Source organism: Trichechus manatus, unplaced genomic scaffold (assembly GCF_000243295.1).
Source record: "Trichechus manatus latirostris isolate Lorelei unplaced genomic scaffold, TriManLat1.0 scaffold00041, whole genome shotgun sequence".
NCBI classification, from domain to species: Eukaryota; Metazoa; Chordata; class Mammalia; order Sirenia; family Trichechidae; genus Trichechus; species Trichechus manatus.
The window spans coordinates 6,288,044-6,313,630 of NW_004443977.1; the positions used below are offsets into that span (position 1 = coordinate 6,288,044).

A 25,587-nucleotide genomic window follows, 5' to 3' on the forward strand; every position below is an offset into this window, starting at 1 on the left:
TGGTATGAATCCTACTTGGTCGTGGTGTATTATTTTTTTGATATGGTGCTGAATTCTATTGGCTAGAATTTTGTTGAGAATTTTTGCATCTATGTTTATGAGAGATACTAGTCTGTAATTTTCTTTTTTTCTAGTGTCTTTGCCTGATTTCGGTATTAGGGTTATGCTGGCTTCATAGAATGAATTTGGAAGTCTCCCCTCCTTTTCTGGGTTCTGAAATAATTTGAGTAGTACTGGTGTCAGCTCTTCTCTGAATGATAAAATTCTCCGTCAAAGCCATCTGGGCCAGGGCATTTTTTTTGTTGGGAGTTGTTTTTTTGGTTTTGTTTTTTTTTTTAAATTATTACCTTTTAAATCTCTTCTCTTGTTATAGATCTGTTCAGATTTTCAACATCAATTTGTGATAGTTTGGGTAGGTATTGTATTTCTAGAAATTTGTCCATTTCCTCTAGATTTTCAAATTTGTTATAGTTTTTCATAATACTCTGTTACGCTCCTTTTTATTTCAGTTAGGTCTGTTGTAGTGCCCCCGTTTCATTTCTTGTTTGAGTTATTTGCACCCTTTCCTGTTTTTCTTCTGTCAGTTTGGCTAGTGGTTTGTCGATTTTGTGGATCCTTTCAAAGAACCAACTTTTGGTTTTGTTGATCTATTTTTTTTCTATTCTCTATTTTATTTCTGCCCTGATCTTTATTATAATTTCCTTTCTTCTGGTGGCTGTAGGCTTCTTTTGCTGTTCTCTTTCTATTTGTTCAAGTTGTGTAGTTAATGTTATGATTTTGCTCCTTCTTTTTTGATGTGTGCATCTATTGCTATAAATTGATCTCTGATCACTGCTTTGCTGTGTCCCAAAGGTTTTGGTATGCTGTGTTTTCATTCTCATTTGATTCTAGGAATTTTTTAATTCCATCTTTGATTTCTTCTATTACCCAGTGGTTTTTAAGCAAGGTGTTATTTATTTTCCAGGTAATCGATTTTTTTTCCTTGCTTTTCTTGTTAATTTCTACTTTGAGGACGTCGTGATCAGAGAGAGAAGATACTTTGTATTGTCTAAATGTTTTGGGTTTTGTTGAGGGTTGCTTTGTGGCCTAAGATGTGGTCTGTTCTGGAGAATGTTCCGTGTACATTGGAAAAGAATGTGTACTTTGCACCTGTTGGGTAGAGTGTTCTATATATGTCTATAGTTCATGTTGGCTAATTGTGGCGTTTAGATCTTCTGTATCTTTGTTGAGTTTCTTCCTAGACATTCTGTCTTTTACCAAGAGTGGTGTGTTGCAGTCTCCTACTATTATAGTGGAACTGTCAGTTTCTCTTTTTAGTGCTGTTAAAGTTTGTTTTATGTATTTTGGAGCTCTGTCATCAGGTGTGTAGATATTTATTGTGGTTATGTCTTCATGCTGGATCATCCCTTTAATCATGATATAGTGCTCTTCGTTGTCTTTTATGGTGGATTTTTTTTTAAAGTCTATTTTATTTTAGATTACTATTGCCACTCCTGCTCTTTTTGGTGGCTGTTTGCTTGATATGTTTTTTCCATCCTTTGATTTTTAATAAATTTATGTCTTTATTTCTAAGATGTGTCTCTGGTAGACAGCATATTGATAGATCCTGTTTTTTAATCCATTCTTTCACTCTCTGTCTTTTTATGGGTGCATTTAGACCATTTAGGTTCAGTGTAATTATTGATAGGTGTGAGCTTGTTGTCATTTTGTAGTGCTTTTTTTTGTGGTGCTGATGATTTTTGTTCCTCTTATTGTCCTGTGCTGAATTCTTTTTGTTTGAGGATATTTTTTCCATTTCTTTTGTTTTTGCAGATTTTGTTTTTACTGAAACTTTTTATGTTTTTCTTTATTTTGATGAGTAGGTTTGTTAACTTTCTTTGTGGTTACCTTGAAATTTACCCTTATCTTCCTAAGTTTGAACCAGTCTATTATTACTTGGTATCGCCTTGCTTTCCTCTCAATTCGAAAGTTCTATACCTACACTGTTTATTCCCTCTTTTATTGTTCTGACGTTGTTGTCATTTGCAGATTAACCTCTTTAGTTCCCTGTTGTAAATCTTAATGGTTCTGTATAGTTTTTGAGAGTTCATTTCCTAGGTTAGTATCTGACTGGTGCAATCTTGTGTCCTAGATTCAGGCTGTTGTCTGATGTTGTTTGTTCTCAGATCGAAGGACTCCTTTTAATAATTCTTGTAAGTTTGGTTTGATTTTTACATATTCCCTTAATTTCTGCTTATCTGGAAATGTCCTAATTTCACCATTACATGTGAACGAGAGTTTTGCATGATATATTATTCTTGGTTGTCAATTTTTTTCTTTCAAGGTTTTATATATGTCATCCCATTGCCTTTTTGCCTGGATGGTTTCTGCAGAGTAATCAGAGCTTAGTCTTATTGTTTCCCCTGTGTGCTTTTTTTTCTTGAGTTGCTCTCAGTTCTTTCTTTGTCTTTGGTTTTAATGAGTGTGATTATGATATGCCTTCGTGATTTTATTTTGGGGTCTGTCCTATATGGGGTTCATTGAGCTTGTATCGTCATGTTTTCATCTTTTAATGATATTAGGGAAGTTTTCTCTCAGCAATTCTTCAATGATCCTCTCTGTGTTTTCTGTTTTCTCCCTCTGTTCTGGAACTCCGATCACTTGCAGATTTTTGCTTTTAATTGTATCGCACATAATTCTCAGTTTCTTCATTTTTCTTTGTTCTTTTTTTATTTTTCCTCAATCAAAGTTGTATCCAAGTGTTTGTCTTCAATTTTGCTAATCCTGTCTTCCGTTTTTTCAAACTCGTTCCTCAGCCTTTCTGTGACACTGTCCATTTCTAAAATCTTCTTGTTTATCTTTTGGATTTCTAATTGTTGTTTTTGTACGCTTTCTAGTTGTGAATTTATTTTGGCATTTTGTTTCTGTATTATTTTCCTGAATTTTTTCCATTTTTCTGTCTGTATTTTCCATGAATTTGTCCTATTTTTTTCTCATTTTCGTCTGCTTTTTGCTTTACCTCTTGGATAGCTCTGAATATTAGAGATTTGAATTCCCTGTCAGGTAGTTCTAGTGCCTTTTCTTTTATTGAAAAGTCATCTGGTGTTTTATTTTGTTCACTTACTGTAACCATCTTGTCCTGTTTTTTTTATATGTTTTGATATTGTCTGCTGTCTTCCGGACATTCAGTAGTTATTTTCTTTGTATATTGATTGTAGATTTGTTTGTTTTATTTGGTTACGTGTGGGCAGGCAGGCTCTGCATTCTTTGTTGTTTGCTTGTCTGTGGATGTGATGTTTTTCACCTCCTTGTCCAGTGGGCAGGGCCAGTTGCTCAGCTGTGGTGCAGCAGGGCAGGTTCAGCTCAAGGGATAGAGCTGGGATGAATTGTTTGTGGCATGTACTTGGGCCAACAAGATGAGCTTGTGGTAATTGTAGGGCAGGTTCCAGTGTGTCATACCTGTGCTGCTCGGGAGTGCAGTGTTCAGCCTATGGTGCAGATAGGAGGGTGAGGTTGTGATGTGTGGAGCTAGGTTGGGTATGGAAAAGAAAACAGAGAGGAGAGAGAAATAGCAGCAAAAAAAAAAAAAAAGTGCTGAGAGAGTTTTCCTTTGGAGTGGGGAGACAAGAAACCGAGAAATGGAGAAAAATAGAAAGATAATGTTTAAAAATCTTAAAAAATTAAAAAAAAATTTTTATAAAATGCCCCCAGGGATCCTGCTGGCACGGCTGCACAGACTGGGAAAGTGGCTCCCAAGCTGCACAGTATAGCCTGGCTGTAAGGGGTGGAGATGATACATAGAGCCAGGTATTCAGGAGACAGTAAAAGAAAGTAAGTAGAAAGTTGAGAAACTGAGAAATGAACAAAAATAAAAAGGAACAAAAAGAGAAAACAAAACGAACAAACAAAAGTCCCCAGGGATCCCAGCAGCGTGGCCATGCAGACTAGGGAAACAGACTGGGAAGCAGTCCCCCTGCTGAGCAGCGCTTCACAGCCTGTCAAGAAGAAGCAGAGATGGACGTGGAGTCAGGTGTTCGAATGGAGGGGGAGGAGGTGAGAGGCAGGGAAGAAACAAAAAAAGGCTGAAAAAAGCAATATCAGCAACAAAGAAACGGCACTGAAGAAGTCAGCCAGTGTGGGCGGGGCAAATCCATGTGGCATGGAACCAACGCCTCCCGTGCCACAGTTGCGCCCCACCGGGAAGCAGTGTATCAGCCCTCTGGGAAGTCAGAATCCACCCACTGGGAAGCAGCAAATCGGGAAGCCAGGAATCCACCTGCTGGGAAGCAGCAAAGGTTGAGCAGGGGGAGGTAGGGTGGCGGTTGGGAAAGCATGTCTCGCTGGTTACCAGGTGCCCTGTCTCCTGCTGGGAATTCCATGAATCTGCTTTCCCGTATTCCTTGTCTACCATTCTCTGACAGGAGTCCAAGATGGTGGATCCATGTTGCAGTAGCTGATACAGGGGACCTCTGCTCATAACTCTCCTCACTCTCTGTTGTCCGTCAGTTGCTTATACCATGCGGTGTTTGGTTGAGTTCTTTCTCTCTTCATTTGACACTTAGGATTCCAGGATTGACGTTTGTCTCTGTTTTACTTAGTTTTCCAGGTCTTTGCTGTGGAGGGGACGACATGACGCTTCTGGCTGTAGCGCCATGTTGGCTCCGCCCTCACATTTGCTTCTTTTATTACATTTTCCAATTTTTTATTTCAGTTTACTTACTTATTTTTCCCATGTAAAACTTTTCTCCATGTTTTTAACTTTCACATAATTAGCTCTATCAATCTTTTTGTTGATGCTGGGAAAGCATTTGTCACATATATAATTTCAATATTTCTTTGATTTCTTTTTAATGCCTTTGATCTATCAGGAATTTATTTTTTTGGAGGCCTAACCACTTATTCCAACAACAGCACCATTTTGCTAAATAATCCTTTATTTCCCCTTTTATTTGCTATATTCTGTTTATGTTTATTATAAAATTAAATCTCATTTCTGTTTTGATCTATTTCTGAAGTAAGACTATTTGTAATGTTTTTTGTTATGGTAATGCTTTTGTTGGCTTTTTGCCAAATTTCTTGTGCGTTGAGTTTATTTCTTAATATTTGTATAGCTTATGATGGAACTTGTGAGTTCTCTGAAAATTGTAAAAGAATTGCTCTATTAATCACTAATTGATTCTCTCAGAACATGCATCAGTTAGAAAATGTGATAACATTTTTTTTTTTTTTTTGAAAAGTAGAATTTTTGGAAACTAGTATAGTGAAAGACTTAAACTATAATGATTTTTTTGTTCAGTTCGGGTTCTGAAAAGAATCCCTCAATGAGAACAGTGGACTTAATGTTGGAAGGTGCTTTGATAAGAGTATAAAATGGCAATTCAGCAGGAAAAGTATTAATTTTCTTTTTTGTCTGTTTTCAGAGATGTCTCTGAGCTGACAGGGTTTCCTGAAATGTTAGGGGGACGCGTGAAAACCTTACATCCCGCGGTCCATGCAGGTAAGTTGTTGGTAGCTTCCATTTAAAACTGTCAGTTGTTTTCAGGAATGTTTTAGTAGATTACTTCATGGAGCAAATGAGTTAAAAAACAGGTCATGAGTGCCACAAAAATTTATCTGTGTGGCATAATGGTTTTGTCACACTTGGCTGCCAAAGTTCATAATACATCAGAACCTGTTTAAATTCAAGTTTCCTTTATTACGTGATGGATTCAGCTTGTTTTCCTGTGCTTGCTTTTAGCTCTGACCTCTGATAACTATTTTAGAATTTATTTCCCACTGCAGTTACTCAAAAATATTTAGATTGTATAGTATTAAAAGACTTTTATAGCAATTCAGATATACAATAATGTATCACAGTGTAACTGACTTTCAAAAGAATTGTTTTAGAAAGTGCTTTAGTTTTGTCTGTTCATCTGAAACAGCAAATTGCATATAAATCAAGATATCAAGAAACAGGTATATTGCTAACTTGGCAGTTGTAGTACAGGTAGGCAGAATAAAAGATTGTAAGGCTAAGGATCATCAGATAAGCCACTGACGTACAGGAGCACGTAGGTTGTAATAGAACTGGCAACAATCGTGTGAAAATTCTTTTTACCTGTTTTTACATTTTGTTGCTGAAGAAGAGGGGTTTCAGGAAAGAAGGTTTTAAATATACTCTCTAACTTCTTGGTTTTCTGTGTGATAATTCAGCTCTATGTTTGATATTCTTAATTAGGCAGTTAGCAGCTTTGACTTGGTTGATGGAACTATATTAGAAAGAAGGACCTTTTTCTGGCTTGTTTTTTCAGCCTAATATTTTAACTTTGTTAAACTAGGAATCTTGGCTCGTAATATCCCAGAAGATAATGCTGACATGGCCAGACTTGATTTCAATCTTATAAGGTAAAAATTTGAAATTGAACTTTAGACGATTTTAAAGACCAAAGACAAAAAGTATGCTAAACCTGGTGTCCCCTTTTTGGATCCAAGATCAGCATTAATTTTAGCTTCCTGGTCGCTTACTGTAAACATTTATTGAGTACTTCTTTGTGCCACTGTATGTGCCTAAGCATTTTGGTTTTACAGAAGGTATATTACCTAAATACAGACTTAAACTAAACACAACGTAAGTGTGTTCTGGCTGCAGGCTATAAATAGATATTTTGACAGAACTCTCACTTCACTCTTCCTGCTTCCTTTACTTTAAGCATAGTTCCCATTAGTTCTTGAAATATTTTATAATGATTGCTTTGAAGTCTGTTAAATCTGACTGGACCCTCAGCATTTCTTTTGCCGACCTTTTTTCTGTTTCTTTGCGTGTCTTGCAATTTTTTGTTGAAAACTGGACATTTTGGGTAATATACTAGATACTGATTCCCCTCCCTACTCTGTGGTGCTTCTTTTTGTTGTTGTTTGCTTGTTTATTTGATTAATGAGTTGGCTAATTAGTGAAGTCTGTTTCCCCCATAGAGCCCTGATGGTGCAATGGTTAAGAGCTCGGCTGCTAACCAAAAGGTCAGCAGCTGAAACCCACCAGCCGCTCCTTAGAAACCCTGTCGGGCAGTTCTGCTCTGCCCTGTGGGGTCACTTAGTTGGAATCAGCTCGACAGCAGTGGGTTTTTTTGGTTTTTGGTTTCCCCCACAATGTGAAGCCTTTGGTGTAGCTCCTCAGAGGGCACACCCTTGGGCTTGTTCACAATCACTGTTGGTTTTTTTTTTAACAGTACTCTCTTTGACTGTCTCCTGCCCTGGTCGCTCTGTTAAGCTATGTTCCTCATCCACTGTTAAATAAAAAACCAAACCAGTTGCTGTTGAGTCAGTTCCAACTCATGGTGACCCCATGTGTGCAGAGTAGAACTGCTCATCATAGGCTTTTTAGTACTGTGACCTTTAGGAAGCAGATCGCCGGGACTTTTCTTCCGAGGTGCCTCTGGGTAGGTTCAGACTGCCAACTTTTGATTAGTAATTGAGCGCTTAACCATTTGCGCCACCCAGATTCCTATACATCTGTTGTTGTGAGCCATTGAGTTGATTCCGACTCATAGTGACCTTATACGACAGGGTAGAAGTGCCCCATAGGGTTTCCTAGGCTGTAATCTTTATGGGAGCAGATCGCCAGGTCTTTTCTCCTGTGGAGTAGCTGGTAGGTTAGAACCACCTACATTTCAGTTAGCAGCCAAGCCCTTAACCGTTGTGCTGCCATGGCTCCTTATCTGTTAGGCTTCACTAATTACCAGCTGATTGCTCTTCTGTTTTCCACAGTGTGCTGGGACATCTGCATTTGTTCCAATTAAACTCTGACAGGGGTAATTTTTAAAGCCAGTCTTTCAGGTTTGCTCTGACCCAAGGAGAGTTCTTCCCTGGTTCTCTCTGGTGAACTAGCTAGCCTATGGTAGCTCTTAGTGAAGAATAGCTACCAGCCTCTTGTTAATTGCTTACTGTCTAAATATCCATTGTTGTCAAGAGTGCTCTTAAGCTCACTCTGTTAAGTAAGTTCCTTTACAGTAAAGTTTTGGAACTCTATGTTTTTATGTACTGCTTGTTTCTTAGGGCAAAGTCTCTGAGCCACACTACTGCAGATGCTGGAGGACATGGTAGCCTCTGGTCTTAGCTTGACTCTCCTGCCTTGGAACCTCTGCCCTGTGAGTGAGCTGGGGCTATGGTGATCCTGGCCATGATTTTCTGGATCTACTGCACCTGAAGTAGAGACTCTTAGTGGTTGTTGGGTGGAGGAAGTAAGCCTCTCATCTGCAGTAACCAGGAATTTAGCCCCTTCAACTCTGAGTTATAGAGATGAGAAATGCTGGCAGCTTGCCTTTCTGATGAGATGCTGAGTTTCTTGATTGGCAGTTGGGGGAAGAGGGATCTCTATCTTTGTGGCCACCACAGTTGCCTTGAAAGGAACTTTGGTCAAGCTGATCTGCAGTGAGGGGAGGGAGCTAGTTGTGGCTCAAGTACAACAGATTCTTAATGTAGATTTTCTTCAATAAATGTTTCTTCATTTGTTGTCTGCTTAAAGATTTTTAGTCTTTAAGTTTTCTTTAGTTATGCTTATTTTACTGAGAAGCCTGCTCACAAGTCCTTACGCTGTCATCCAAGAAGTGGAACTCCATTTTATTGGTTTTTAATTTTAGATTAATTCCATAGTTTTAATTTTTCTTTTGGCCTACTTATTGCCATCATTTTGTATGACTTCTCTGAAGGCAAAAATCTTACTAAGCCCTTCGAACCCCAATTTTTTTTTTTTATTTTTTTTATTGTACTTTAGATGAAGGTTTACAGAACCAATAGTGTCTCATTAAACAGTCAGTGCATATATTGTTCTATGACATTGCTTAACAACCCCACGACATGTCAACACTCTCCCTTCTCAATCTTGAGGACCTTTTTTTTTTTTGGTGAAAATATACATAGTCAAAGTTACAGTATTTCAAGTTTCAACATGTACGATTTAGTGACATTGATTACATTCTTCTAGTTGTGCTGCTATTCTCATTATCCTTTTCCAAATTATTCTATCACCATTATCTTCAACTCACTGTCTGCTAGGCTTCCCATCAAACCTTTTGAGTTGCTGTTGTCAATTTGATCTCACATAGATAATTCTCTTTTTTTTTTTGTACCTTAGATGAAGGTTTACAGCACAAATAGTTTCTCATTAAACAGTTAGTACACATATTGCCCTAGGACAATGGTTAACAACCCCATGACACGTCAACACTGTCCTTTCTCAACCTTGGGTTCCCTATCACCAGCTTTCCTGTCCCCTCCTGCCTTTTAGTCCTTGTCCCTGGACTGCTGTGCCTCATTAGTCCCGTTTTGTTTTATGCGGCTGTCCAATCCCCGGCTGAGCGGTGAACTTCAGGAGGGGCTTCACTACTGAGCTAAAAGGGTGGCCGGGGGCCATACTCTCGAGGTTTCTCCACTCTGTCAGGCCAGTAAATCTGGTCTTTTTTTTTTTTTGTGAGTTAGAATTCTGTTCTACATCCTTTTCCAGCTCTGTCCAGGACTCTCTTGTGATCCGGGTCTGAGCAGTCGGTCGACGCCAAATATTTGATCCTTGGAATGCACTATTATTTTTCATCATTGTACACAATCCGTAGTCTGTACATTGGAAATAGAACATAGAGTTGAATGTCCTAGATAACAGTGATCACATTCCAAAGTGTAGATGTTGTCTGTAATCTTGTATTTCACATTTCTTTAAAAATTAAAAAAAAAAAATTTGATGTCTTGATAGCAAAAACCTAGTTGTCGTTGAGTCACTTCCAACGCATATGACCCTGTGTGTGTCAGAGTAGACCTGTGCTCCATAGGGTTTTCAATGGCTTATTTTTTGGAAGTAGATCACTGGGGCTTTCTTCCAAGGCGCCTCTGGGTGGATGCAAACCTCCAGTCTTGTTTACCAACGTTCTACAATAGTAGAGGGCCCAGACTTTTTAACGTATTTTTTTAGAGTGTTAAAATATCTATCCCACAGTTTGTATTCGAGATCTTTATTGGTTTTTTTGATCACGTTAATAGCTACTGACATAGTTTTTCTTGATAGCTGTACACCACATTGATTTTTTACTGATAGCTAAATTCTTCTGTTTCAGAGTTGTTGTTTGTAATCTGTATCCATTTGTGAAGACCGTGTCTTCTCCAGACATAACTGTTGAGGCAGCTGTTGAGCAAATTGATATTGGTAAGTTGTTATCTTTGTTAGGTGCCATCAAGTCATTTTTGACTCATAGCAACCCCATGTGACAGAATAGAACTGCCCTGTAGGGTTTTCTTGGCTGTAATCATTATGGAAGCAGATTGGCAGGTCTTTCTCTTGCGGAGCCGCTGGGTGTGTTGGAACCACCAAGCTTTCAGTTACCAGCCAAGTGCTTAACCATTTGCATCACCAGGGCTCCTTATTGGTAAGCTGGAAAAACCATTTTAGTAGACTGGCAGAGGAGACGACTCCTCAAGTTTTAAGTGAAACCTTATTTTGATGTTCAGTATTGACGGTCTAGAAAATAGTTACTTGTTCCATGTCATGTTCTCGGATGACTGTGATTCATTGATATTTTGTAAGCTATTTTTGTGTTTGTATGGAAATTTGTCTGTTTTTTTTAAGGTTATAGTGGACATATGTGCACAATGACTTTATTTGAAAGAGGTTAATAAGCAGATATGAAAATACAAATCATCGTTTGTTCTTCAAAGGTGGAGTAACTTTACTGAGAGCAGCAGCCAAAAACCATGCCCGTGTGACAGTAGTGTGTGATCCAGAGGACTACGCAGCAGTGTCCATGGAGATGCAGAGTTCCGATAGTAAAGACACCTCTTTGGAGGCTAGACGCCAGTTAGCCTTGAAGGTGAAAACACACTTTTATTATATTGTAAACTGACAGCCATCTAGTGCAGTGTTTGCCAAGCCAAATGGTATTCAGTTCTCGCTAGATTGTATCACCTACCAAGCCTTTGCTTGAATCTGCTCTCCTTTTGTTAAAAATGGAGGTACCAAATACTAGAGAGTATTCTCTCAAAAAAGATCGCAAGAAAATTGAAAAGGGAATAATTCATTAAGCCATTCAGTGTTACTTGGTGTCTTGTCTGTGTTGTGAGGAGTGCAGTTTGCCATGAAGCACCTAAAATTATCTTGCCTCCTCCACTTTGGGAAAGGCTGCTAGTGTTTCATAAAATGTACACTTTTTGTAGGCATTCACTCATACGGCACAATATGATGAAGCAATTTCAGATTACTTCAGGAGGCAGTATAGTAAAGGGATATCTCAGATGCCTTTGAGGTATGGAATGAACCCTCATCAAACGCCTGCCCAGTTGTACACACTGGAGCCCAAGCTTCCCATCACAGGTGAAGTCTGAGTGTTCTGTGACCAGTTTGCTGTGTCTGGTTATGTGTGTCTCTGTGTGTTATATCTGATCTGTTTTACATTTAGAAGATAAAGTAATTTACTTAATACCTTTTATAACCATCTGAAGTTTGAGATGCCAGTTGGTAACATTCCCTACATGTTTGTTGCATGACTAATTAGAAATGTGATATTTTGCACAAATTTCTACTTCTGTAAGTTAAAACATATTTACTTATTATTTTACCTCAGATATCACCTCCTCATAGTTTCTATTTCCTGTTTAGATTCTGAGGTCAAAAAAGTTCCCGTATACTTTTAGCTTCCTACTTTTCATTCTCCAAAGCATTTTCATTAATACGGTGTAAGAGTTTTATTCCTGCCCCTTATTTTAGTGTGTGTTTCCTTCTTTTGGTGTTTAAAGTACTATTTGTGGGAAAACATGGCAGAGGAAGCCCTGGGTACATAGGTAAGGATCTCCTGTAAGAGATTCGTGGGGTTTCTCAAAACAGGCTACATATGGACTTGTTTTCACAACAGAAGAGGCATTTTGCCTTTTCATACCGTTTCACTTTTTGGCAGTGGTAATAATTATAAAGTGTTTGCTTGTTTTTGTGTTTAGAAACAAAATTAAAACAAGAATAAAGATAGAGTATTTGTGTGTGTGTGTGTGATCTTAATAACTGGTTTTCTTGAGTTGGAAACGAGACGATTCCTATTTGTTTCAGCTAATATTTAGTAGATTCAACAACTTTAAACATTTCTCTGTAGCACTTTCTGTTGTCTTAAAGTTTTAGCATGTGAAGGAAGCTGGTACTCTTAAGTCTAATGTGTTCAGAAACCAGTTTTCTCCGTTTATCTCATTTAGTATGAAGTATTAAAATGTAGAGAGGGAGGTGAGGGAATCGTAAATATGGGGTCTCATTTTAGTTTTGCATGTTGCGTGTCTTGTGGGATATTTTACTTTAATTATTTACTATGTCTTGCCTATTTTATATCTTGTCTGCCTGCCTCATAAGCTCTATGAGGACAGTGATTTTTTTTTTGAATAGGGTACTGTATTATTCATTGATATAGCCCAGGCACCTAGAACAGCATTGTAGGCACTCAGTAAATCGTTTGGTAGTTTTACTTTAAAAGTAACCACTATCCATGATAACACATAAAGGAAGTGAAAATATAAATCTGTTTTTAATTAGTGGCCCACTATTTTTTGTGTGGAGCCCTGGTGGCACAGTGGTTAAGAGCTTGGCTGCTAACAAACAGGTCAGCAATTTGAATCCACCAGCTGCTCCTTGGAAACCCTCCGAGTCAGTTCTGTTCTGTCCTATAAGGTTGCTATGAATCAGAATCAACTTGACGGCAATAGGTTTAGGTTTTTTTTGGTTTATTTTTTGTGTGGTGAACTTCATGTAAATATTTCTTCACAAGAAATATTAGCTCCTCGAAAAGTCTTTCCAAATTGAGAAAATAAGTTATGAAAAACTGTGAAGTTGTAGTCTGTCTGTATTGCTGATTTATTTTTAGAGCAGGTAGGTTTGGCTCCCCCAGTGGGGTGTGCGTATGTGTTTGTGCGTGTGTGTGTTTGTTTTAAAGAAGGACTCGAGCTCATCTTGATATGTTCTTATTTTATAAGAAACGTACATGTATCTAACCTCTTTGTGCCTTTTTGATAATGTGTGTATATATTTTTATATGCAGTTCTAAATGGAGCTCCTGGATTTATAAACTTGTGTGATGCTTTGAATGCCTGGCAGCTGGTAAAGGAACTCAGAGAAGCTTTAGGCATTCCAGCTGCTGCCTCTTTCAAACATGTCAGTCCAGCGGGTAAGGCACTGTGCTCTGGAACTGTTAAAAATGAGTCTCTTTTTAAAATTTTTTAGAAAATTAATAATTGCTAACAAACAGACATGATATAAAGTCTGAAGCCGTTTTTGTCAAGTCTGTTGGTAACAGTATCAATATGGTAGTATATGATAAAATCTGATAACATAGTAACCTAAAAATACGTGTGTGTACATATGTATCTACACACACATAAGTACTAACATTGTGTGAATTTATTAGGGGATAGGAAGATCAGGCAGTAGTTTTTTGCAGTGGAAACATGAAAGTTTAGGAAATGGAAGTGAGATGGCTTTATGCAGAATGACTGAAGGCCATATATTTTCGCATGATAGGAATAAAAATGAGTAGATGTAAAGATGTTGTTCTTATGACACTTTATCCGTAACTTTTTACAGCCGTTGTATATACTTTTGGTTTCTATGTTCACGTTAACTCTGCAACTTACATCCCCAAATCTGCTAACAGTCCAACACATAATTATTTCTCAAAGGTTTATTCCATATTAAAATGGTGTGAAGGGGGAAAAAATAACAGTGTGAGATATCAAGCAGGACAAGGAGAGAGTCATTAATGAAGTAAACGAACCACGTACACACGGCTGGTGCTGTCAGGCTTCAGACAGATGCTCTGTGTTTTCAGAGCTAGAGCATAGAGATCCCCCACATTCGCCCTCCTCAGCAACTATATTTGTGGTACTCAGTTGTCTGGCTAGACAGACTTTTGTTTAATTTGGCGGAGGCACTAGAAATAATGCTGCATAGACTCGGTGTTAAGAAAATAGTGTCTTGATTTGAGAGTTGACAAATAGTAACTCAAGTTTATTTATTCATTAATTATTTTATGGTTTTCTCCACCAGGCGCTGCTGTTGGAATTCCACTCAGTGAAGATGAGGCCAAAGTCTGCATGGTCTATGATCTCTACAAGACCCTTACACCCATATCAACTGCATATGCTAGAGCAAGAGGTCAGAAGACTAATAGAGTCTTTTGGCTTTTAGAGAGAAAAATCAATATTTTATCTTAAATAAAATAGTAATGTCCTTTACTGTATTTTTACGCAAATAACACGCGCCTCCCCTTTGTTGTTTGCGAACCACGCCTCCCCTCACAAGGTATTTTTGTAAGGGTTCTGTGCTGATTTTTTTTTTTTTTTTTTACAACAACATGTAAATAACAATTGGCATAGTGGTGCTTAGGAAAATATCTTGGGGGGATGGGGCTCAGTTGGTTAACAGTCAGAAGGCACACTATTTGCATAAAAATACGGTGTTGTAAGATTTGCATGTCGTTAATTTATTTTTTATTAACTCTTGAGAATTATTAGATGAGTGCCTTGAAATAAATTTGTATCTAAACATATGTGTTAGTATCTTAATCTAATAAATGGAAACACAGTTGGAATTTAATACATATTATTTCAGATTACGCTCTTGAATATATTTGTATTTAGTATTTGACTGAAATTGTGTGTTTATTCTAACTATACTAAATTTAAAGTTATAGTTTCCATATTCTAGAAATATCTAATTCTTGAGTTTAATAATCTTTAAATATTATTGTAACATTTATGGAAGATTTTTGAAAGCGCTGATATCATAGTTTACTTTCTAGAACAGTGGTCAGCAAACTGTAACCCTTGGGCCATATCCAGCCTGCTACCTGTTTTTGTAAGTAGACTTTGATTGGAGTATGGCCACGTCTCTTTATTTATGTATTGTCAGTGGCTGCTTTTATACTACACCCACAGAGTTGAGTAGTTGCAGTAGACGCCATATGGCCTACAAAGCCTAAAAAGTATTTACTATCTGGCCCCTTTCAGAAAAAAATTGCCGACCTCTGCTCTAGAGTACTTTTTTACTGATTATTTCAGTTAAATGGCTTATTGATCTGTTACTTTAAATCTTAGGTAAGCAATAAGGTTAGATTTAGAGAAACGGATTTTATATGATCCCATTGGGATTTTTAAAACATTATCTTTTTCTGTTTGAGGATGATTTGTGATAAATACCTTATTTTAATTTTCAGGGGCCGATAGGATGTCTTCATTTGGTGATTTTATTGCGTTATCTGATGTTTGTGATGTCCCTACTGCAAAAATTATCTCCAGAGAGGTATTTTGATCCATGTATTTTGATCCATGTGTAAGTAGCGCAGTGGTTAAGCTCTTGGCTGCTACTGAAAGGTTGGTGGTTAGAACCCACCCAGTGGCTCTGCGGGAAAAGAACCTGGCGATCTGCTCCTAAAGATTACAGCCTAGAGGACCCTGTGGGGCAGTTCTGCTCTGTCACGTGGGGTCGATACGAGTCAAAAATGAGACAGCACCTAATAACAACAAATAGCTGAGTAAAGATCCATTTTTATTTATTCCTACTTTACCGTTTATTGAAACTAAAGCCTACAATATTTATGTTTGTACCGATGTCAGATTAAATTTCTCGTTTTGAATGTTCTTATGTAGAACATGAATCTTTGACCTGAATTATAATTTTGAGGTTTAGTAAATTAATGGTCTCAAATTGATATTTGGCTGTTAGGATAAATTTAAGTTTTTATTTGTATATTCTTTAAGTATTTTAAATTGTCCAGTAGTTGTTATTTTAATGCTCAAGTTAATGTTTCCTAAGAGCAGAGAATGCCAACTTGGATGGTGATGTAAGGAACCTTACTGTAAACCTTCATAGGTCTGTAATGAAAGACACTGTGTACTGGGGAAAATAATAAACTACTATGAAAAATTAAGCCTTGTCAGTTGAATACCAAACAAACAAGCATTCCAAAAAGGCAGGGATGGGGCTAGCGGGACAGATAGAAAGAAAAGGAAAACAAGGAAGGTAGCTCAGATAGCTTGGAGGGTGGAAAAATAGAGATGAAAGGGTGTGTGTGGCTTGACAATGTTTTTTGCTTTAGGTATTTTTTACATGAACATAACCATCCCAGCCACAGTGGAGCTGACATACTGAGTTAGAGGTTACAGCAAGGCTTTGACGTGACATGTAAATGTGTGATTTAATCTATTCCCTTTGTCTTGCTGTTGAGTAACTTGGCTTGCCTCAGGTCACTTAACCAGGTCCAGCAGAGCTGGTGCTAGAACACGCCCTTTCTAGTACAAAACACCACCCCATGGAGACAATAGTAAGAAACAGTTTTTCTTCCTGAGGAACATGTGTTAAAGCAATATTACAGAGTTAAAGAATATGGCTAAAGCTGAAACAAGCAAAACCTTTGAGAGGACAGCAATTGAAATATGGTCAATTGAGAACTGTAGAAAGCTGTGTTATATAGGATTATATTTTCCAAGTACAATATTTGCATTATCTAAATGGAGGTAGAATCAGAAAATGTTGCTACATTATTTAAAGACAGATAACTGCAAGTTTCTGTGCTCTTTTCTTTTAATAGAAATGAACTAATTTTTAATATATTTACAGGTATCTGATGGTATTATTGCTCCAGGATATGAAGAAGAAGCCTTGAAAATCCTTTCTAAAAAGAAAAGTGGAAACTACTGTGTTCTTCAGGTTAGTACAGTTCATGTTTGAAACCGTAATTTGCTCTTACATTTTATGTCTCTTCCCCTCACCCCCGTTTAAGTCAGTTTCTCCTTTATGCTGACACTCTCCTAATTTATCTTTTTTTCTCTCTTTATTGCAGTTTCTTAGTCCTTAATCGTGCTTGTTTAATCCTGCTGTATTACTGTTACTAATTTTGGGGTTAACAATAGCTTCCTTGTCCTTAATTTTTTTTTAAAAATGAGTAATATATTTACATGGTTTCAAATCCAAAAGGTATTAAAAGTTATATGGTGACAAGTCTCAATCCCGTTCTGCTACCCTGTCACCTTTTTTATCATAAGTGATTATCATTTTGAATTTCTTGCTTACCTTTCCTGAAAGTCTGTACATATTTAGTAAATATTTGCATTTTTTTCCCCTACATAAACGCACCTTGCACAATCTTGTAAGTTTATCCCATGTATATGATCTTATCTAGCCAGTCGTCAATCTTTAGCAATTACACACACCCCTGTAATGAATAACCTAGGAAAAAAGTCCTAGGAATGACAGGACTGAGTCACAGGGAATGTATATTGGTAATTTTATAGATACTGCTCAGAGAAGTTGTACAACAAATTTAATGAATGACCCAACAGGAATGTGTAAGGATGCCAAATTCCCAACAGCATTGCCATTACTGTATTTTTAAATATTTTCATGTTTGCAGTTGGGTAGATGAAAATGGCGTATTGTTGTAGCTTTAATTTCTCATTGCAAGTGAGGTAAACACCTTTTCACATTTAAGTATTTATGTTTCCTTTTTGAGAACTGTATGTCCATATTCTTTGCCTATTATTCTTCTAGGTTGTTGAGATTTTTCTACTGTGTATTATATAAGATACAAATATTTTTCTCAGTTTACCCTCTGTCTTTAGAGACTGCTTATGGTAGATTTAGAGGAGTCCTGGTGGTTTAGTGGTAAAGTGCTTGGCTGCTAATCGAAAAGTCGGCAGTTCAAACCTACCAGTGGCTCTGCAGGAGAAAAGACCTGGTGATCTGCTCCTGTAAAAATTACAGCCTAGGAAACCCTATGGGGCAGTTGTCCTTTGTCACATGGGGTTGTTATGAGTCAGAATCAACCTGATGGCACACAACCACAACATGTGGATCTACATTTGTAACTAATTTATCAATCTTTCATTACTTCTAGGTTTTGTGTCCTTGTTAGGAAGCCTTTTCCATCCTACATTTAAAAACATTCTCTCATCATTTTTTCTGGTACTTAACTAGTTCTGTAAGTTTCATTTTTGACATTTAAATTTTCATTTGGAACCTATGGTGTGGTAAGGTATATGCTATGAATCCAATTTTTTTTCTAATTATCTCGGTTGTCTGATTTTTATTATTCAGTAAAAAGCTCTCTCTTCCTTACTGGTTTAAAATGCCAGCTTTATCTTCTATTAAATTCTTGCATAGATGTGGGTCTACACTGGATGTTGTATTCTGTATATTTTGTTATTGACGTGCCAGTACCATAATGTTTTAATTATAGTTTTAATATCTGATAGGAATTGCGTATTTTTTAGAATTTACCTGGCTGTTCTTGGTGAATTATTGACAGATTGTTGTTTATTTTTGGATGAACTTATAATACTCTCCTTCTAAAATGAATATATAAAGCAAAAGGGGGGGGAAAAGCACCACTTAAGCATAACAAAACATTTCAAAGAAAACTTGGCATTTTTATTGTGATCATGGAGAATTTACATCAGTATGATGTTCCCTTAACTTTGGGTCTTGTATATAACCTTGTTTATAATAAAATGTTTTGTGCATAAATGAAAAAGTTGAGAGATGTGAATATATTGCTTTTAACTTTTTAAATTTGTATCTTAGATGGACCAGTCTTACAAACCAGATGAAAATGAAGTTCGAACTCTCTTTGGTCTTCATTTAAGCCAGAAGAGGAATAATGGTGTCATTGACAGGTCTTTATTTAGCAATGTTGTTACCAAGAATAAAGATGTAAGTTTGAATATATCTGCTATGAATATTAATAACTTCAGTAGGTCTGTTTATAATATTATAAACTTATACATTTACCAAAAACCAAAACCAAACCCATTGCAGTTGAGTCGGTACCGACTCATAGCAACCTTACAGGACAGAGTAGAACTGCCCCATAGGGTTTCCAGGAAGCAGCTGGTGGATTTGAGCTGCCAACCTTTTGGTTAGCAGCCGAGCTCTTAACCACTGGGCCACCAGGGCTCCTATACATTTATTAGGGCCTATATTTAGAACTGGTTGGCATGAAAACGGGCTAGTTCATCTCTGAGTTGTCAGGTAGGCCAGACAGCTAAAAAAAAAAAAAGTGAGTAAAAGACCGTATTACAAGCTTTTGCATGTGCACCGATGTATCACATCTTCAGTTGTACAGAAATGGGATCATGTCCTCTATAATTCTGTTATGAAGCTTGCCTTTTTTGTCATGCATTAAGCTACAAACATTTCTATATCAATATAGAGTCACCTGTTTGAAAGGCCACATGGTAGTCTGTGTATATATGTTTTATAATGGGTATCTGTGTTGTTCCCATTTTTTGTGCTGTGATCAAAGTTTTCTGTAGATGTTTTTGCACTTGCACTGTTTGTTACCTTTTAGGAAGGACATATTCCTAGGATAATATTGGTGACATTTATTGGTTTTACATGTATTATCTCATTTAATCCTCAGAGCAACCTCTAAGGGTTAACTACTATTATCTCTACTGTAAAAATCAGAAAATCGTGACATAGGAGACAGTTAAGAAATTTGCCCAAGAGGGTTACACAGCATGGAAATGGATGAGCTGGGATTTGTTTTTTAAAATGTATTTATGAGGCCCTCAGTTTTGAAGGGTATTTTTGCTGAGTCTAAAATTGCCTGTAATTTTTCTCAGTATTTTGAAGGTATCACTCCATTGTCTACTGGCCTTGTGTGCTAGTGTGCTTGGTGATTTTTGACTGAATGCTGGGCAGTGTGCATGACAGGCTATAGAGGGCCTTGATGTTGTCAGTTTTTTCTCCAGAGAGAGATAACTTAACACTTCTGAGGCAGATAGTGTGGAGGCAGATCATCTTCATCCTGTCAGGAATTAAGCTCGTTTGAAGTTGGCCTTCAGTGTTTGTGAGGGTGGTTTATTGTTCAACCCTATTTCTTCTGAAAGCCCTACTAGTTATCACTCTTCACTGGTGACTCTAAACTCCATTTTTGTCACTTTATCCTGTAAGAAGACTGCCAGAGTTGTACTCACCCTCTTTACCTCTTAGTTTCTTGCGTACAGTTTCTAAAATACCTTGAGGGGAAAAGCATACATTTTCAGGCTCACTTTCTTTTGTCTTTATGTCTGAAATCTTTGCCCAAGTTGTTTGCTCTTATTAGCTCTGTGTCCAGCTTTTCTGTTTGTTCCTGCCAAAGTGGCTGGTCTCTTAACAAGCCATTTCACTAACAGAAAGTGAGAAGCTGCAGTTTGTTCCCAGGTCTGTCTCCTGAGGGTATGAAGTGGAATTGCTAAAAATAGGCTTTAAAATCTTTATCAGGATAGTTTACTGTTGATAAGCAAATGGTGATTAACACATGCTTTATTTACTTACTTTTGTTTGATCACTTGATGAATATTCTTCCATTTTATATCTTTGAAAATAAAGGATGACCCTGGAGTAAAGAAACCCATTGCCATCTAGTCCATTCTGGCTCAACAGCGACCCTATAGGACAGGGTAGAACTGCCCCCGTGAAGTTTTCAAGGCTGTAATCTTTATAGGAAGCAGACTGCCACAGCTTTCTCCCGTGGAACTGCTGGTGGGTTAGAATTGCTGATCCTCCGTTTAGCAGCTGTGTGCTTACCGGCTGCACCATCAGGGTTCCTTGAAGAAAAGCAACATGTGTATATTATAAGTAGAAATAATCTGTCAGCCGTTTTGAATCCACGCCTTTGGTCAAGGCTGTGAAGTACTGGGATTTCCACATGGGAACAGTTTTGCAACAGTGTTACTTCAAGCGACTCCCAGTAAAAGGAGGCTCTTCCGTTACTTTATTAACCTAGCTGGTTAATGTATTCTAAAAGATACTGAATGAGAGTTGAGAGTTGACCTAGATTCCATAGTACACAGGTTGACAGTTCTGCCTAACTTGAGAACCTTTTTATTTTTGTTTTCTTAAATATTAGACTAATTAGTAGTTTTGTAACGTTTGATAGGTTTTGTGCCTCTGGCTTTGCTAGCTTAGATATTCTTTAGAAGGAAAGAGGGCACAGTCTTAATTATTTTTTTATTTGAATTCTTCTCTACCTGGTTCATATGTATTCTTAGTAGGAATTTGGGAATTTAAGGATGAGAATGATTGTTTTATCATCCTTTATAGTCACATTCGCCCCCCACCCCCCCACCCGGTTTAAGGCAGATTTTTGTTATAACATTCCAGCTAGAAATCATCAAATATCTGATTAGGTCTAGAACAGTTTGAGTCCTGAGAGGGTGGGAGGGGTGAAAGGAGTGTGTGTCATGCTGAACGTGATTAATTATTTGTTATTCCCTCATTTTTCTTGAATAATCCTTTGTTTTAGTTATTTGTATCATGGTTATAAGACTGGAGTTACCCCAACCCCTGTTGTTTTTCATATCCTTGATCCTAACTCAGGATACCAAGGTTATATTTAAAACAGGTGGACATCTAGTTGACTAAACCAAACCAAACCCATTGCCATTGAGTCAATTCCGACTCATAGCGACCCCATAGGATGGAGTAGAGCTGCCCCATGGGGTTTCCAAGGAGCAGCTGGTGAATTCAAACTGTCGACCTTTTGGTTGGCAGCTGAGCTCTTAATCACTGCGTCACCAGGGCTCCCTAGTAGACTAGCTTTTGTTATTAATCTTTCTTGGAACCAAAGGAATAAACTTTATAGTTGGTGATTCAAACAGCAGATATAGATAGGAAAGAATATACTACATTAATATCATCTTAGAATAAGAAATTCTAACAGTTTTTTTTTTTTAATTAAACTAATTATTTTGATAATTACAGAATCAGTTGCAGTTACGAAATCCCTGCACCCTTTACCCCATTTCTCTTAATGGCAACATTTTGCAAAATTATAGTACAATGTCACACAAGGATATGAACATTGATAACCGTCAAGATAGAGAACATTTCCATCTCCACAAGGATCCATCCCTCTTACTGCCTTTTTATAGCTACTTCCCTCCTGCCCCCATCTGCTCCTTAACCCTTAACCAATAATCTGTTCTCCATTTCTATAATTTTCTCATTTTAGGGATGTTATATAAATGGAGTCATACAGTATGTAATCTTTTACTCAGCATAGTTCTCTGGTGGTTCATCCAGGTTGTTGCATTTATCAATAATTCATTCCTTTTTTGTTGACGAGCAGTATTGCATAGCATGAATGTGCCACAGTTTAACCATCTGCCTATTGAAGGATATTTGGGTTGTTTTTGGCTGTTATGAGTAAGCTACTAAGAACATTGGTGTACAGGTTTTCGTGTGAATGTAAGTTTTCATTTCTCTGGAGTAAATGCCTAGGCATGCAGTTGTTGGGTAGTATGGTGTTTGCATGTTTCGTTTTGTAATAAACTGTCAAGCTGTTTTCCAAAGTGGCTATGCCATTTTATATTTCCACCAGCAACGTATGAGTGATCTAGTTTCTCTGCATCCTTACTAGCTTTTGTTGGTGTCACTGTTTTAATTTTTTTTATTTTAGGCATTCTGAAAAGTATTTAGCAACATCTCATTGTTATATCCCCAGTGGCTAATGATGTTGAACATTTTTCACAGGCTTGTTTGCCATCTGTATGTCCCTTTCAGTGAAATGCCTCTTCAAGTCTTTTGCCCATTTTCTAACTGGATGTTTGTTTTTCTGTTGTTGAGTTTGGATATTTCTTTATTATAGCCTAGTCCTTTGTCAGATACATGGTTTACAAACACTTTCTCCTAGTCTCTGGCTTATCTTTTCATCCTTTTAGCACGAGTCTTTCCCAGAATTAAAGTTTTTCAATTAGCTGTTGTCACTTGGTATACCGACATGGGTCATTGCATTTCTTTTCAGTAAGCATTAGCTCTTTATATTAAGAATAGTGGTATTTTCGGCTGTAATACATGTTGCTTTTATTTTATTAGGGCTGGTAGTTAACAGTGTTTTGTTTTTGTTTTTTTAATAGTTTCTACTTGTTGTTAGGTGTTGTCAAATCGATCCTGACTTATAGTGACCCCTTTGTACAGTAGAACAAAACACTGCCTGACCCTTCACCATCCTCACAATGGTTGCTATGCTTGAGCCCATTGTTGCAGCCACTGTGTCAATCCACACAGTTTCTACTTAGAATATTTAGAAGCATACAATGATCCTAATTTGAACAGCCTCGGCTAATTTCCCAAAGATATTTTCTAGTGCATAAATAAGAAAATCAGGGATGTGTGTGCATTGCAATTGTTTCTAATATCTATGAAAATTATTTTCAGTGTTTTTCCTGAACATAGATTTTGTCATGTCTTCAGATATTTATAGGTACTATGGTAGAGAAAATATTGATCAGTCTTAGAGCAGATATAGTATTTCATATGTTTCGTGTTACGTAAATGGGCATTTGTAGCTTAATCCAGAGTTGCTGCAGAACAGAATCGGTTTGCGTCTACCGTGCATTAGGCATTGTACTACGTTCCACTGCATGTTAATGTTTGACCCTTTTAATAAAACATGGTGCTTTGTAGCATGGACAGTTATTTTCATTCTGTCAGTTGAGAGATGTTGAGTACATAACAGATCTCTTAACATTAAATGATAAAAAAGGTACTTAAAGTTAGATGACATTTTAAAAGCCTGATGTAGTTTACCATTCTGTGTTTGTTTCAGTTGCCAGAGTCTGCTGTCAGAGACCTCATCATCGCCACCATTGCTGTCAAGTACACTCAGTCTAATTCTGTGTGCTATGCCAAGAACGGTCAGGTAACCAAGCTGTCAGACTCACCTCAAGGGGACTGTTGTTCTACAAAATGATAATTCAGAAATCCATCTGCCTCTGGTACTGGACAGCTTGAAAGGAAAAGTTTGCCAAGTGTTTCTCATTTGGGTTTGCCAGCATTTACTCAGCAACTTGGCAAACTATTAAAACTAATGATGATTGCAAAGTAGCTTTGGAACTAGGTGCTAAAATTAGTCATATTGCCTCCTGCCGAGAATGAGTTGGCACATTTTGGACTAGGAGGGCTCTAATAGCTATTACAAAAGTGGTTTTCTTCCCACTGGTAGTTCATCTCCAGAGAAGGAGTAAGGAATGGTACTGCCAGCCACCAGCTTGCAAGATAGTCTCGCCTGTATTTTTGTAGCTTGCAGAGTATTCTCACCTATATTTCTCATGTTAGTTTATCAAGAATCCGTTGAGTGCCCAAGAAACAAAAGGGCCACATAAACAAGAGACTGCATCAGCCTGAGACTAGAGGAATTAGATGGTGCTTGGCTGCCACCATTGACCGCCCTGACAGGGGACACAACAGAGAGTCCCTGTTGGGAGCAGGAGAAAACTGTGGTGCAGAACTCAATTTCACGTAAAAAGACCAGACTTAATGGTCTGACCGAGACTAGAGGAACCCCTGAAGACATGGCCCCCGGACAAACTGTTCCTGATGTGAACTCTTCAAACAAAGATTAGACTGGACTATAAAACATAAAATAATACTTATGAAGAGTGTGCTTCTTAGTTCAGATAGATATACAAGACTAAATGGACAGCTTCTGTCCAGAGGTGGGATAAGAAGGCAGAAGGGGATAGGAGCTGGTTGAACGGACATGGGAAACCCAGGGGGGAAAGGAAGAGTGTCCTCTCACATTATAGGGATTGCAACTAGGGTCACATAACAATATGTGTATAAATTTTTGTATGAGAAATTAACTTGAGCTGTAAACTTTCACCTAAAGCAATCAAAAAAAAAAAAAAATCCATTGAGTGGAGCAACTGCTAGACTAGAAGTTAACATGATCCTTTAAAGTCAGATTTATTGAAATATAATTTGATAGAGTAAAATTCACCCTTTTTAAGCGTACCGTTTGAAGACATTTGACAAGTTATATAGTCATGTGACCACTACTGCCATCGAGATACTGAATATTCTTTCTACGTGACGTTAAGCAAGATACCTTAACTTCTTTCCTAGCGTACTGAGCTATAGAGTGCAGGACTGAGCTAGTTCATCACTAAAGTCTCTCCAAACTGTAGGATTCAGCCAACCTGGTCCTCCTGTAGCTTCAGGCTCCTTTCTTCCTATGGTGTCTGCAGCTTTCTGTTTACTACTGCTTGAGCTCTTCCCTTTCACTTGTTAAATAATCCGGCCTACCAGCAGCGGGGAGGGGATACTGATTAGTGTGTGACCTGGAAGACCCTTCCAAATTTAGTGAGAGCCAGCTGATAAAAGATTGCCAGACTCTGGAGTAACAAAATCCTGGGAGCTTATGGCCAGTGGGCTCTCTGGGCTCAGGTTCCAACAGGGTCTGGTAGGTTCTGGGAAGGCCGTGCAGAACAAATGCTTCACTGCTCACATCCAGGAGGAGCACGCTGCACGTGTGTTTACTCATTACAGAAACTGAAACCAGAAAACTGTTGTCATCTAGGGCTTTGTTCTTAGAATCCAACCCATTGAGACAGAGGAAGGAGGAAAGATGTTTCATGTCCGGTAGCATTTTTTACTTTTTAGGATAGATAACCTGGTCAGATCCTTACATCAATTTCTGTGAGTATTTAATTCTAAGTTATTGACTGGGCCCTTTCAAATACCTTTTGTGGTCTTTTTCATTATTATTATTATTATTATTATTATGGGTTCCACAACTATCAGTAATGGGCTCTAAGACCATCAGGAAGATAATTTTATTGCATTCTAGAAATTTCCAG

General features: G+C 37.7%; 1 protein-coding gene across 2 annotated transcripts in view; it reads left to right on the forward strand.

The window, feature by feature from the left end:
* The window catches only part of ATIC (5-aminoimidazole-4-carboxamide ribonucleotide formyltransferase/IMP cyclohydrolase), a 37,205-nt gene that overhangs the window by 8,349 nt on the left and 3,269 nt on the right, over positions 1 to 25,587 (forward strand). The window contains exons 3-13 of one of the 2 annotated variants that reach the window (XM_004376288.2): positions 5,400 to 5,476; positions 6,297 to 6,363; positions 10,059 to 10,147; positions 10,657 to 10,808; positions 11,152 to 11,308; positions 13,008 to 13,133; positions 14,012 to 14,119; positions 15,180 to 15,265; positions 16,583 to 16,672; positions 18,545 to 18,673; positions 23,556 to 23,648. In XM_004376288.2, coding sequence (XP_004376345.1) covers positions 5,400 to 5,476; positions 6,297 to 6,363; positions 10,059 to 10,147; positions 10,657 to 10,808; positions 11,152 to 11,308; positions 13,008 to 13,133; positions 14,012 to 14,119; positions 15,180 to 15,265; positions 16,583 to 16,672; positions 18,545 to 18,673; positions 23,556 to 23,648 — 1,174 coding nt within the window. The remainder of the gene's footprint in view (positions 1 to 5,399; positions 5,477 to 6,296; positions 6,364 to 10,058; positions 10,148 to 10,656; positions 10,809 to 11,151; positions 11,309 to 13,007; positions 13,134 to 14,011; positions 14,120 to 15,179; positions 15,266 to 16,582; positions 16,673 to 18,544; positions 18,674 to 23,555; positions 23,649 to 25,587) is intronic. The other variant, XM_023731270.1, reaches the window with a different exon arrangement.